Raw genomic sequence first — 15,480 nt, 5'->3', positions numbered from 1 at the left:
TGTCAGAATTGAATGGAATTCATATATGATGTTCTTGACATGTTAGACATCATAGAATCGAAGTCAGATTAAGAAACGGACTGATTATGGAATTGTTATGATTTTCTGATTATATTGATCTGAAATCGGACAGATTTGGATTATGGATGGATTATAGATTGTATTGGATATTGGTTATGATTTGTAATTAATATCTGGTGATATGGTATTGACGGGAATACTGAGATTGTGCCGTTATGCCGCTGATTTGAATTAATTCAGATTAATCAGATTCAGAGTTGAATTGAGAATGAAATATTTATAGTATGATTCTTGATATATCGTTTCAGATTTACAGAGACAGTCTTGAGTTCAGAACTTCAATTGCTTTAGACCGAGACTACAAACGAAAGGTATAAGTCAATGTGGTATTGGGAGATCGACTTGAGTCGGTTTAGACTTGAGTTTCCCTAAATCACATACTTTACTTTATTGCATCGATATTTGCATTGATTAGATTGAGGTACTTGTTCTCTTGATTTATAGATAGCAGGTATTAGACGAGTAATCTTGTGACAGAAGTACCTGATAGTGGCGGGATCGCCACGGGCACATTGCACGATGTCACAAGATAGTGTATTGGCGATAGTGCCAAAGTCTGTCACCGGATGATTGGCTATCGATGTGGATAGAATTTGGGTTTCTTCTATTACTGTTGATCGATGTCGTATCGGTGTGGATAGAATTGGAGCTTCTTCTATTACTGGTGATCGATATTATATCGGTGTGGATAGAATTAGAGTTCCTTCTATTACTGGTGATCGATACCATATCGGTGTGGATAGAATCAGACCTTTTTCTATTTCTGGTGATCGATACCTTATCGACGTGGATAGAACTGGAGTCTTTTCTATTACTGTTGGTCGATATAGGAATGCCAACTTCTGGAAACCGGGATCCCTAGACTAGGATTGAGTCTAGTCTAAATTGTGTAGCTACGAGTATTGTCGACAGTTGATATTAGTTATGTTTCAGATTTTGATGCATATTGCTGTTACCTGTTACATGCTTTATATTTGTTTATATGATTGCATGTTTCGTTGATTTATACTGGGATTATATTCTCACCGGAATTATCCGGCTGTTGTCTTGTGTGTATGTGTACATGACAACAGGTGTGACAGGTTCAGGGTCACGGAGATAAAGAGAGAGATCGTGATTAGAGTGGCGGCTCCAGACTTGGATTAGAGATAGGGTTGGACACTTGATATTAGCTGTTAAACCTTAATTAAATAAATGTATGTGGTACATAATTGGTACTTTTATATACTGAGATGTATATATGTTTTTATGTCACTACGTTCCGCATTATTTTAAAAAAAAAATTTAGACCCTGTTTATTATAATTGATTAATTAGTCCTAATGATGATTAAGAACATGATTAGCGTCCGGGTCCCCACAGTAATAGTTGGCAAACTATATAGTCAGATAAACCATATTGAGAAACCATATGACAAACTCGTTCGAGAAAGTGCTGGTTAGAAAAATCGAGCTCTTAACAATTAACCAAATGCTCACCAATCATGTTCTGCAATTTTAGTACAACTTTATGTTGTTTTAGCATTTTGTGTGCTTAGAATTTCTAGCGTTTTCGATTAGTTTAATCAAAATCAATTTTTTCTAAATTTTATATTAAATGTATTCGAAATTTATCTCCAATTATTATAAACATCGATTAAAAAAATATATGTTTCAATGCAAACAAAATCCTCACAATTTAAGCCTATGCTACACTCTATATTGTGTATATTCTCTTATGAGAAACTATTATGTATTCTATGCATGATATCAGTATTAATTTAGAATAAAGATTTTACGTCAATTTTATCATATCCTTGAATAATAAATAATTTATTCACTGTCTAAATTTTGTGCATTTTATTTGGAAATCTTTAAATTTTATAAATTTGAAATTGCACCTCTTCTATTTTTAGAATTTATGTAATGAGTTTTAAATATTGAGTAGGTCTCTTGTGAGACGGTCTCACGAATCTTTATCTGTGAGACGGGTCAACCCTACCGATATTCACAATAAAAAGTAATACTCTTATAATAAAAAGTAATAATTTTTCATGAATGACCCAAAAAGAGATATGTCTCATAAAATACGATCCGTGAGAGCGTCTCACACTTTTTTTTATTTTGAATATTTTAATAAAATCATTTTCTTGATTCCATCAAATTATATCCTTTCGCACGTGTACATTTTGTTGTAAATTTTGGACCTTTTGGGATAATGGATGATAAAATATTTAAATTAAAAAAACTTCATTTTAGAAAATAAATTAAAAATTGAAGAGAAATTATTTTTAATTCTTGAAATTTTAAAATATTCCAACAAATATGATAGAATTAGGTCATATATTTGGAAAAAAAAATAGTTGATTATTAAATTAATTTTTTAAATGTGTAATAAATATAAATAATAAATAAATAAATCTAGTCAGAGTACGAAAAATATATAAATTAAAATTTCCCTAATTTCCTTCATTCACCTCTAACGGGGGTTTCTGTAACTACCGCTCCTCCACCGTCCCTCCGCTTCTCCGCCGCCTCCCTCTCTACGAATGGGTTCCGCTATCCCTAATTCAGACCCATCATCTTCCCATTTATACAACACCGCCACCATTTACGCCGCTTATTACACTCAAAACCCTCATTTCAATCAACACCAAACCAGCTTTTATCCCCAGCTGCAGCCTCCTGGTGTTGAAACGACCCCGTGTGTTTCGCAGCCGCATGTGACTGCGTCTGCCGCGTACGCACCGGCGCAGCAAACACTCTCCCATGATCCCAATGTTGCTGCTGATACTGCCGCCGCGTCTTATTATGGAGACCAAAATGTTATTTTGCATAATTGGATTGCTGCTCTTAAGCAAATTGCGGTTCCTTATGCTTCTGTACGTGGATTTTTGCGTAGCTTGATTTATTCAGTTATGTTTTCTTGGAAAAAATTAACGTTTGGGACTTCTTGATTTACTGAATTGAGTAATATATTTGTTTCTGAGTGCCAGTGTATCACTGAGTTGAGGCATCAGGCAAGAGTAGGTTTAAGTATATATATGCTTTAAATTTAGTTAGATGTTCTTTGATGAGCGTAACTTTGTTGAGCTAAGATGAGAATTTAGAGCCCAATGTACTTTGAGTTTACCTGAATTCAACTTAAGAGGCCCATTGACAATTGACGAAATTACCGTAATTATGAAATGCTAAGTCATTGGTCCCTGATGTCTCTGTTATACTGGTGAAATATTCCAGTTGCATGGTTGAATGAATCTTGATAAGTTTGGTTTGTTTACAACTCTAGAAGAATTGCTCAGGAGGTTGAGAAAACTGTATCACTTAATACAAGTGTTGGGGTCCAGAGGTAAGAGTACAGTTTGTTTTGCTGTTGATGCTTGATATATTTTTATGTACCTAATGTTCACGCACTCAGATTTTTCATGTTGAGTAAAATTTGTGTTCCGAGGTTGATGTAAGAAATCATTCTTTTCTTTTTTTATTCTATTAAATATGGAATAATTAATGCCTTTTGTGTTTTTAGGGTGTAACTGCACCTAATCCGGTTACTCAATCTAAAAAAAGCAGTGCTTGGATAAAATACCCCAAGAAGACAAAGATTGTGCAATCTGCATGGTGTGAAGTTTGCAAGATTGATTGTAACAGTAGGGGTGTTCTTGATCAACATAAATTGGGGAAAAAACACCAGAAAAATCTTGAAAAGTTGAAGGCAGCAACTACAACTGTCCATGTTAAGAATGCTGCTTCAGCATCTTTGCTTTCTCCTACAGTCGTCCCACCGGAAAAACCAGTATTTGGACCAGAAGAGAACCCAAACAATCCAAATGATGCCAAGGGGGAAAATCCCCAGAAGAAAGCAGCTGAGAAAACAGAGGATTTGGAGACAAAGAAAAGAAAAGTTTTGGAAGGAGGGGCAGCAGCTGATGCTGTGCGCACTTGCATCATTTGTGATGTGGTGTGCAATAGCGAGACGGTCTTCAACTATCATCTTGCTGGTAAAAAACATGTGTCCATGATTAAGAAGTACGCATCCATGACAGGAGTTATTTTGGCAGGCTGAAAATAGGGATAGTTAATGTTGATTTGGAGTGGATTGTACATTTTTTTTCTTTTCCTTTACTTTTAGCAACTGTTAAAAGTTTATCTTGCCAAACCAAAAAAAGAAGGAATTGTTTATGTTTATTTCGCATTCTGCATTCCAGGGATATGAATGCTATTCGGTTTTCGTAACCACTACTAATGGAACCTAGTAAAATCCTTGAAATGACGTGATATATTTGGCAGACTGATGAAGCAAAGTTAAACGAGAACAAGGGTAACTTAGAACCTATTCCAGTCCTAGTATTAGTATGTAAGACGCCACCAATTCTTGAACAATAGAACATGTATTGCTGTGATGGTATGCGGTTCATCCCTTCATTCTATGGTGCTCGCCACCAGTAATATTATTTTACCCCATGATCGAGTTCTTACCAATGTCTCGGTGCCTGAAACAGCACAGCTAGGATGGAAGTACTTCTACCCTGTTGGTCATTCGTTTGTTGCTCTTTATTTGGTTAATGTTCTACTAGACCTTTGTTTCAGTTCCACCCCCATTTTTCTTTCCTTATGCTCTAATCTAGTTGATAGGTGTTGAGATAGTTATCGAGCGGATAAAGTTAAGAAAAACATAGGTGTATGGCTCTTGTAGATGGTTTCATTTGCTTGTTTTTGGAGGCTTGTAACCTCATTTTAACTGTGGGGTGGATCCAGTGATTCTGGTAAGTGGGCGACCTACTTAGTATTTACTTCATTGGTGGTCAATAACTCTTGTATTGATTTTGGAAAGGTTTTTGGGAAAGAATTCTTCTTGTTCAACTTGGCTTCAAGAAACCCCATTAAAATGTTAAGATTTGATCGGATAAAGCATGCTTAAAGTTGAAATTCCTATTCATAAATAATTGGCCGACTTAGCCTAAATGGGCTTGGCATTTACTTTTCCTTGGATTATTCTTTTCTTGATAACATAATCAAATAACAGCCTCCTACCTAATCGGCTAATCTTAAATTTTAATCAGTTTGCACATATTCCTTCTTTTTTCATGTTTCTAATTAGTACTCTGTGCTCTATACACTTCATTGATCTGGTGGGATGATATTACTAAGTTAAAGTATAATTATTTGATTACGTAGGATTGGACCTACGATTTCGGTTAGAAATAGATCTAGCAAGCGAACTAGATCAAGTTATAAAAAATAAGGTTGAGTCTAAATATCGATCTTACACAGACTAATATTTAGTTATTAGATTTTTTATCATTTAACTTAAGCTAGACAAAATAAATGAAATGATGATATATGACTTATTAATCTAAATTATTAAATAAAACGATTGCAATATAAACGACGAATTCAAAGATCAAGGAGAGATTCAACTTCAAATAAAGAACTAAGACACACAATGATACTAAATTCTACTATATTGACACATATTAAAATTCAATTAATTATTTAATTCTTGACAATCACAAGTGAAATCTCTAATTTATTTATAAATGATTATTCGAGTTAATAAAGCTATTTAAATATAACTGTCCAATTATTCTTAATTGAATTTAATTAGATTAATTATCCATACCTGATTTGTAATTAATTGATCGGCAAAAATCACTTCATTCTCTTGGCGGATTTCAGAAACTAGTTGCACTAGAAGCTCAATTTACTCATCTATAAAATACATATAGTTGGTGTGAATTTCAAAAACTTATTACTTATCTATGTTGAATTCTTGACAATGTTTTCCAACTAGCCCATGATTAATCTAAAAATGCGCTACGTTCTTCTTGTTACTCAAATGATCGGTTCAAAAAATTGGGGCAGAATTATGGAGGATATTGATTATTCCAACCGTGCAGTGAAGGATTACAATGCCAATGATAGTCGAAATTTTTGTCATATCATTTAACAATTGCATCTCACTATTATAATATATATTAAACAAGTGACTACAAGTTGTCAAAGCTTCATAATTTACCCAACTTCTTGTTGTTTAATCCAAACCAATATAAAAAATTCGAATAAGAGTGTAGGTTGACAAATCATGGTAACTATTTGCTTGTCAAAGAGACGGTCTCTTATGAGACGGTCTCATGAATCTTTATCTGTGAGACGGGCCAATCCTAATATATTCAAAATATAAAGTAATACTCTTAGCATAAAAAATAATATTTTTTCATGGATGACCTAAATAAGAGACATGTCTCACAAAATATGACCCGTGAGACCGTCTCATACAAGTTTTTATCCTTGCCAAATCATTGAATCTCTCCAAACAACGTAGAATGGTTCCGATTTTGCTTGGAAAAATTTGTGAATACTTGTCGATGGCCCATCTCAAAGAATCTCACAAGAAAATAAAAATAAAACAAATAAATTATAAAAAAATAGATCATTTTTTTTAATAAAAAAATGTATAGTCTCAAGCAAGCAATTTATTCTAATATTAAATAAATTAGTCCCCTGCAACGGCGCCAAAAACTTGAGTGATGATTTCGATTAGGAATAAATCTAGCAAAGTAGACTAGGTCTAGTTATAAAAAATGGACGATGAGTCCAATTTTCGATCTCACAACGATTAATATTTAATTAATAGATTTTTTATCATTTAACTTAAGTTAGACAAAATAAATAAAAGGAAGATATTTGACTTATTAATATAAATGATTGAATTAAGCAATAAAAAACTATGGATTCAAAGATCAAGGAGATATTCAACTTCAAATAAAGAACTAAGACACACAACGATACCAAACTCTACTATGTTGACACGCATTAAAATTTAATTAATTATTTAATTTTTGACATTCACAGTGAAATCCTCAATTTATTTATTAAACAATTCATCGAGTTAGTAAACCAATTTAATTCTAACAGTCCAATTATTTTTAATTGAATTTAATTAGATTTAAATGCTTTAAATCTTTATGAAATTTCAGTTTTCACCTAAAACTGAACACTGAAATCGAATATGATTTCTAGTGAATTTAACAATGCGTTGATGATGACTTTGTTGTTATATATAACCAATCATCTTCCGAATTGTGATTAATCAACAAATATGTATATTTGATTAGACTATTGATGTGATCCCTCTGAAATGGGTGAGCCGGGTAAGGAGCTCCGACGGATCAAACCAACAATTTATAGTGTTTGGGAATTTTGAGTGAAGATAATGGCTGAGATTAACACCTGCAAACAAGAAAATAACTCGTGAATGGGCGCCGGAGGGGTGTCCGGCGTGGCCACTCCGATGCTTAAGTCAGCAGGTTGAAGATGATCACAAGCAATATTTGAAAGAAAATATGTATAATGCTTAGAGTTCAAAGATTTTTCAGAATCATTTAATGACATTAATACCCGCTATTTATAGTAGAGGAAATGGGGTAGGTACCTCGATTTCAGTGCCACCTACTAAGTATGGCAAGTCGGTTGCCCATACTCTAGCTTCTGATGGCTTCTAGGACACTCCAAGCCCAAGTTGTTCTGACAGATTAGACAGCCTGTATCAATCATACTCGAGTGTGGTTCAATTCTCGAGGTAATCCAGGTAGTAGAGTTCCCGGCTCGTTGGTATAGAGCCCGGGCTATGATGACTGCCCGGGGAGAGGAGAAGTGCTCGGGATGAAGAGATCTGCCCAGGTCCTCAGGAAAATGACTAACTATTGGCTCTGTTTTGGGCTATCCAAATAACAAACCGGGTTGACGAGGACCCGGATGCTTATGGGGGTATCACCACCCATCCCTAAAATAGTCGGGCTAGAGCTTGACTCGCTGTCCCGATCAGTCGTACTTGTTCTTCTGTTGAAACACAACTCGGTATGTGTAAGAGCATCGGGGGCTTTAAATATCCCATATAAGAAATGGGATACCGGGGTCTGATACAACCCGGGCCTTTACTAGGATGCCGGGGCCTCCTATCTCCCGGGCTTTAGATATTGTGTCGTTTAGTATTCTCGAGAAATTAATGTAGTGTCATAATGGCGCATGCGTTAGTATTGATACCGCCGAAAATCGTTCGTATTCCGAGGTAATAATGAGCATGCTTCCTCGATATCCGTACATGTCTTTTCACCTGCATGCACAATTTCCTAGACTCCTTCTGATCGTCCGATTAGATTCGGATCCACGGTGGAAATTAATTCCTTCCCCTATATATAGTAGCCCACCTACCTATTTTCCATCACTCCAGCAATTTATTAGTCGAGAAGCGCAATGGCAGGTTCAAGTAGTTCGAAGGCTCCCGATATGGCAGAAGAGTTCATGAAAACAGCTCTGGAAAGACGAAAGATAGAGCTGGAGGATGAAGTCTTCCATAAAGTACTTCGATTTTGAGAGGAGCTGCAAGGACTGCAGTTTCTCTACGAGTGCGGAGAAGCTACCACTCCTCGACTGGTAGCAAAGCTGGAGAAATATCGGGAACGCTTGTACGTTGCCGATACAGTGAATCTATTCGAAGATGACTACGTCTTCCAGCTGATGCTTCACAAGGAGAGGAAGCTTTTGACGAACATCACCGACTCCGACAGCTTCCTCAAGACGTCCACTGGAGAAATAAAAAAGTGAATGACCCTGTGGAGGGATTTTGTAGAGGAGGAATATTTTAATGTAGTCCGCAAAAATTCCTATAAATAAAATGCTCATCCAATTTATTTTTGTTTTTACTTTGTTGCAAGAGTTTAATTCCATCAGATGATATATATGTATCACGAACTGAATAAAATAAATGACCATAACTGAAATGTCGAGACCTAAAATTCCCCGTGCTTAAAGTAAAGTACCGGGGCCTTAAACCTCCCGGGATATAAAATAAGACGCCGGGGCCTTAAATCTCTCGTGCTATAAAATAAGACGCCGAGGCCTCAAATCTCCCGGGATATAAAATAAGATGTCGGGGCCTTAAATATCCCAGGATATAAAATAAGACGCCGGGGCCTCAAATCTCCCGGGATATGATGTGGTATCATAATGATGCACGAATCAGCATTAAATTCCCGCCGAAAAACGTTTCATATTTCGAGATGGGTAAGATTGACGCTTCGATAACCGTACACATCCTTTCGTTTGCCTGGTATAATTTACGAGGTGCATCCTGATCGTCCACGTGTGCCTAAATCAACGGTTGGGATTTAACTCTCCTCCTATAAATAAGATGGTAGAGACGAAAGGTGATCATTATTTCAATATGTCGAGTTCAAGTTATTCCAGTGCTTGCAGCAGTACAATCACTGACAGTGGTACACCTGCTCCAGCATTAGGCGAAATGCACCCCAGATAGAGGCTTTGAAGAGGACCATTGAAGAATATATCTGGGTAAAGGTCATGTCTACCTGGTATAAGATTCAAGATATCAGTAACACGCACCAGAACGGTTTGGCCCTTACACGTGCACAAAGGGCAGTGGCGAGAAAATACAGGCGAGAGCTTGGAGTAGCTCGAGTTGCAGACATGGCCACTGACCAAGTTCTGTTGCATGCGATGCTGTGGAAGGAATGACATCAGTTGAACAAGATTTCAACCTCTGAGTCCTTCTCCAATCTTCACATTCGTGAATTGACTGATTGGCTAACTGAATGGCAAGACTATGTAGCCTCAAGAATGGCAGATGTAATACGACATCGATAATTTCTTTAATAAAATCTTAATTATTATACTATGTTCCTTTAATCTTCTGCAAATAAATCGATGTAAACTGAATAGTATATAACCAACGAATGAAATCAAAATGCCAGGACCTAATGTATCCTGAACGTAGAATGAAGTGCCGGGGCCTCGTGTCTCCCGGGTTTTGAATAAAGTGTCGGGGCCTCAAATCTCCCGGGATATAAAATAAGATGTCGGGGCCTCAAATCTCCCGGGATATTAAATAAGATGCCGGGGCCTTAAATCTCCCGGGATATAAAATAAAGATGCCGGGGTTTTAAATCTCCAGGGGTATGAATAAAGATGTCGGGGCCTTAAATCTCCCGGGCTATGATGTGGGGTCATAATTACGCGTGCCTTTTTATTCCAACGATCGGGAACGTTTCGCATTCCGAGGAGCCAATAGGTCTGACACTTTAATAATTGCGCGTCCCTTCATATACCTGCAAAATTTCCCAAGTTTAGTTCAACAGTCCGATTTGATTCAAATCAACGGCGCAGATTGATTCCCTCCCTCTATAAGTATTGGCTGCCCTATTTTTCAAAAATCACTTTCAAAATCAAATCTTCGGCGAAGCTCTTGCAAATTTTTCCTCGAAGCTCCTTCGTGCCAACAACCTACTTCCGGCGATCTTCTACCACTTTCTTCCTCAAAACTTGTAGGTTTCTCTTTCGAGCTATGTCCAATTCTACCTCTTCTACCTATGGAGCTAATGCACGAGGATCTCCTAGCGATGAGTCTGCCGCACTGCGCTCTGACTCCCCTCCGTCGCCCCCCCCCCCCCCCCCCCCCCCGCCGTTCTATCACCTTAAAATCCCTCCCAACCAAACCCTCTTCTTCGAAACCCTCATCCTCGGGCACTTCCTGAGCTCCTGGAAAGGACAAAGGTAAGGGAAAAGCTCGGGCCTCTGACCATCCTTCCACTGAGATCCCGAGGGCTCCTTGGTTCTCCTCAATGAGCAGCACTTTGCGCTCGGGGGCGGACGAGGAACTCCGATCTTTGGGGTCTATTCCTTCTTCTTTCTTCATTTTAGTACCCGGGCCTTCTGATAGGGCTAATAACCCTCCTACCGGGTATACTACTTTCTTTCGGGACCAAGTCCGGAATGGTCTCCGATTTCCCGTCCACCCTTTTTATATTGAGGTTGCCAAGTTCTTTGGCGTACCAGTTAATCAATTCCATCCTAATTCTTTCAGGATTATGGCCTCGGCCTATATCCTTTTCAAGATGAATAATTATCTCATCACTCCCCTTATTCTCCACTATTTCTTTTCTTGCCGGCTTGGGGACAATGCATTTTCCTTGACTGCCCGGCTAAATGCCCGATTCCTTGATGATATCCCTTCCTCTCAAAAGGGATGGGAAAGGAAAATTTTTCTATATTCAACTCCCGGGTCCTCTTCCCTGCCTGACCGGGTTTCTCCCTTCCCTTCCCCAACAACCTACCCTTCCCCAGTCCTACAAATTCGAGGAGCCTTTCCTTGTTAGTCAAACCTTGGTGGAGGGGCGGAAGTACTCCTCTTCTGTTCTTATCTCAGATGAGAACCTAATTACCTACGGGTTGAGTGACCGTGCTGAGGACCCTTTGGACAGGGTGATTGACGAGGTTGCTGTCTCGGGCGCTCAACCCGATAATTCGTGATATCCTAGTCTTGTTTTTAGAGTTTTATACTTACTATTTGTGCTGAAATTTCTTCTTACTCTTGTGCAGATAACTCAAAAATGCAGGAGGCCTTCGCCAAAAAATGGTCGGCTGAAAAGGCAGCCAAAGAGAAGAAAATGGTAGCCCGGAAAGCTGCCCTCGAGAAAAAGCAGGCCGAGGAGCAGGCAGCTCGGCAAGTTGAGTTGAACCGGGCAGAGGCCTAGCAAGAAGGGGTGACCCGGGATTCCTCCCAGGAAGACCCTGAAGACCACGTCCCTCTGACCCAGAGGAAGCGAAAGGCTATCACAAGCCCGGAGCAGACTTTGGCCGAGGACAGCTGGGAGGTGGGTCAAAGCTCCTCTCCTGTGACCCGGTCAACCACCCCTCCCCTCCAACGATATGACCAACAGCCTCCTCTCCTCGGGTTCGAGCAACAAACCACTCAACAACCTCCTCTCCTCGAGCAGCCTCCCCGAATAAATATTCTTGAGGATGGGCCTTCGCCACGGGGGATGAAGATTTTCAAACAACTTCTCACTCCTGACGAGGAGGCTTGTTTGAAGGATGCTAGTGCTTCTGCTAAAATTTTTTAGGGCTCGAACAAGCTCTTGTCGATAAGTTTTTGTTAGTCCCCATAACCTTTTCTTGTTCCGATCACTGTTGATTCTTATCGACCTTGTTTTTGGACAGGCCGCTCACTTGCTGATCTCGGCTTTTGAGGGGGTTGGAAGGGCTGCCACTATCTCTGGCAAGCGAGCCCGGTCCTTCCAAGATGCTCAGGAAAGGCTGCAAGAGGAGCTAGCCCGGGCTCGAGCCACCTATGAGGAAGAAGTGGCTAAGCTGCGCTCAGCTCTGGACAAGGCTCAAGAGGATATTATTGAAGGTCTTATCCGAGAGAAACGTCTGCATGGCTCTCTATCTGTCTCAGAATCGAGTCTCCGTGCCGTTTCCGAACAGGCAGAGTTGCAGTTGCATCGGGCTGAGAGAGCTGAGAGTGCCGTGGCCCGGGCTGAATACGATAAGGACAAGTGGCAGGCTTCCTTCCTCCAATCTCCTGAGTTCAAGAAGGCCGTGGTGGACAATGCCTACCCTCTTTTTCAGACCGATTTTGAAAAATGCCGGGAACAATTTGAGGAAGCCGGACTCTTGCCCTAAGATAAGGAAAATTTTCCCTATTTTGGTCTGGCCATTGCATCCCTTCCCAAGGATGGTGAGGATAAGAAGGAGGCGGCCCAAGAAGAGCAGCCCGAGCCTGAACACGTAGATATAGACTAATATTTGTATTTTCTTACCTTTTCCTGTCCTGTAACTTTTTGGCCCTCGGGCTCTTATTAATGCAAATTTCCTTTTCCCTTTATCTTCTCTGCAATCATATCTTGATAAGTCTTTCAATAACTAGGGTGATATAACTGCTTGCATGAAAATAACCAGAAAATTTTCTAAGTGTTGCGAATTAACCGGTAACTTCAAATAAGTACCCGGGATCTTGATCCTCGTAATGCATAAAATGCCTCATACTCCGCAAGTGACTCAGATATAAGCAACCTCAAATCCGGATATAAATCTCGGCGTGTATACCAACTAGAAAAGTTGGTCAAGAGAGCATATTTCGGGGTTTAGACTGGTCGAGGTGCGGTGCCCCGAGCTAGGGTGTAGTGCCCCGGGCTTTTAAGAACCAAGGTACGGAACCTTGGGTCGGGGATCATGTCCCGGGACTTGAGAATGGTCGAGGTGTGGTGCCTCGAGCCAGGGTGTAGTGCCCTGGGCTTTTAAGAACCAAGGTACGGAGCCTTGGGCCGGGGATCATGTCCCGGGACTTGGGAATGGTCTAGGTGTAGTGCCCCGAGCCAGGGTGTAGTGCCCTGGGCTTTTAAGAACCAAGGTACGGAGCCTTGGGCCGGGGATCATGTCTCGGAACTTGGGAATGGTCGAGGTGTGGTGTCCCGAGCCAGGGTGTAGTGCCCTAGGCTTTTAAGAACCAAGGTACGGAGCCTTAGGCTGGGGATCATGTCCCGGGACTTGGGAATGGTCAAGGTGTAGTGCCCCGAGCCAGGGTGTAGTGCCCTGGGCTTTTCTTCAATAACCGGGGCCTAGTACTTCCCGTTATAAGATAACAGAAACATTCATATCATTCTTTGAGAAAATATATCTTTCGTTTATTTCTTCCATCAAATAATTACATCTGTCATGCATAGTACTTCTTTAAATTAAATACATTCCAAGGCCTTTTTTTTGAGGAGATGTCCTTGAGCATCTTCTAAATAAAATGATCCCGAGCTGACTTTTCGGGTGATTTTATAAAGTACTTCCCATCGTGCTTCCAACTTCCCAACGTCCCCAGCCGGGTTGACCTTCTTCATAACTAGATCACCCACTTGGAAATCTCGTATCCGGACCCTTTTGTTATATGACTTCATAACCCGACTTCGATATGCTTCCATTCGAATGAAAGCTCGATCTCTTTTTTCTTCCACCAAATCCAACTCCATAGCTCGAGACTGATCATTGTTGTCCGGGTAAGATTCTACCCGGGAAGAGATTTGCCCGATTTCAACTGGGATGACTGCTTCAGAACCATATACCAAGTTGAAAGGAGTTTCTTGGGTAGGTTCCCGGGGAGTAGTTCTGTAAGCCCAGAGAACACTGGGTAATTCTTCCACCCAATCCTTTCCTTTGCCTTGCAACCTTGGTTTTAGTGCTTGTACAATAATTCTATTGACAACCTCTGTCTGGCCATTGGATTGAGGATATGCAACATAGGTGAAAGATTGGGTGATCTTCATTTCCCTGCACCATGACGTAATTCCTTTGCCCTGAAACTGTCTCACATTGTCCGAGATTAGTCTTCTGGGCACTCCAAACCGGCACACAATGTTTTTCCATAAAAATTTCAATACCTCTTGCTCGGTAATTTTCTCCAAGGGCTCAGCTTCTACCTATTTATAAAAGTAATCCACAGCTACCAACAAGAATTTTTTCTGAGCCCGGGCAATTGGGAATGGACCCAAAATATCCATGCCCCATTGGTCAAAAGGGCAAGATGCCCAAATGGGCATCATGAGAGTGGCCGGGCTGTGCTTAAAATTCGAATGATGTTGACAGCCCTCACAAGCTCGGACCACCTGAGCAGCATCTTGACTTAAAGTTGGCCACCAGAAACCAGCAAGCATTGTTTTCCGGGCCAAAGACATTCCCCCAAGGTGCTCAGTACAGCGTCCTTCATGAATCTCTCGGAGGACATAATCCACCTCTTTCTCAGGTAAGCATTTTAAAAGAGGTCCTTGGAACGATCTCCTGTACAAAATATTATTTAAGAGAACAAACCTGGGAGCTTGCCTCTTAGTTTTCTGAGCTCGATCTCTTTCCACATGCAGTTCATTGCTTACGATGAACTTGATCAGAGGTGTCATCCAGGAGTCCTTGGGTTCTGGCAACATTTCTTACCTCAGTAGAAAGGATCAACCGAGATGCATGCAAGATTTCCCGGGTACTAACCTCTGACAAGGAAGCAGCCATTTTTGCCAGAGCATCTGCCTCGCTATTCTCCTCCCAGGGTATTTGTTCAATACCCCAATCCGCAAAAACTTCTGCTCGGGTTTTGATGAGCTGTAAATATTTTAGCATCCTGTCATCCTTAGCTTCATACACGCCCTTTATCTGCTGAGTAATGAGTTGCGAATCAGAATATAGAATAATCCGGGAAGCCCCGACTTCTCGGGCAGCTTGAATACCAACTAGGACAGCTTCATACTCGGCCTCATTGTTGGTTACCCGGGAGTTAATCCTCAGTGCTAGTTTAATTTTTTCTCCCGGGGGAGATATTATCACAACCCCTACCCCACACCCGGCAAGGCTAGACGCCCCATCCACGAATATTCTCCATACTTCCTCCTCATTAGGCTGGATCATCTCGGATAAAAAATCTGACAAAGCTTGTGCTTTGATGGCAACCCGGGGTTTGTATTCAATGTCATACTCCCCCAACTCTACGGTCCACTTGATCATTCGCCCTGGACACTTCAGAATGAGTCATGATCCTGCCGAGAGGACTATTGGTAAGAACAATGATTTGATGTGACAGGAAATAGGGCCTTAGC

The 15,480-nt window shown here is 40.3% G+C and overlaps 2 protein-coding genes across 2 annotated transcripts; one reads left to right on the top strand and one right to left on the bottom strand.

Annotated features, from left to right (window-relative positions):
• The first annotated feature begins 2,514 nt into the window (after window positions 1-2,514).
• Window positions 2,515-4,243, top strand: LOC142531860 (uncharacterized). The gene is made up of 2 exons (XM_075638131.1): window positions 2,515-2,940; window positions 3,585-4,243. Exons 1-2 carry the CDS (start codon window positions 2,608-2,610, stop codon window positions 4,119-4,121), a joined length of 870 nt encoding a protein of 289 aa, XP_075494246.1. The 5' UTR covers window positions 2,515-2,607; the 3' UTR covers window positions 4,122-4,243.
• Window positions 4,244-13,590: 9,347 nt separating this feature from the next.
• Window positions 13,591-15,388, bottom strand: LOC142530651 (uncharacterized). Its single transcript, XM_075636472.1, has 3 exons — window positions 14,879-15,388; window positions 14,506-14,775; window positions 13,591-14,319 (listed from the first exon to the last, which is right to left on the bottom strand). The coding sequence occupies exons 1-3, from the start codon at window positions 15,386-15,388 to the stop codon at window positions 13,591-13,593; spliced, it is 1,509 nt and encodes a 502-aa protein (XP_075492587.1).
• Between the last annotated feature and the right edge of the window lie 92 nt (window positions 15,389-15,480).

Source organism: Primulina tabacum, chromosome 17, assembly GCF_025594145.1.
Source record: "Primulina tabacum isolate GXHZ01 chromosome 17, ASM2559414v2, whole genome shotgun sequence".
In the NCBI taxonomy this organism is placed as follows: Eukaryota; Viridiplantae; Streptophyta; class Magnoliopsida; order Lamiales; family Gesneriaceae; genus Primulina; species Primulina tabacum.
The sequence above is the reverse complement of the archived record's forward strand: the minus strand, read 5'-3'. Positions and strand labels throughout refer to the sequence as shown.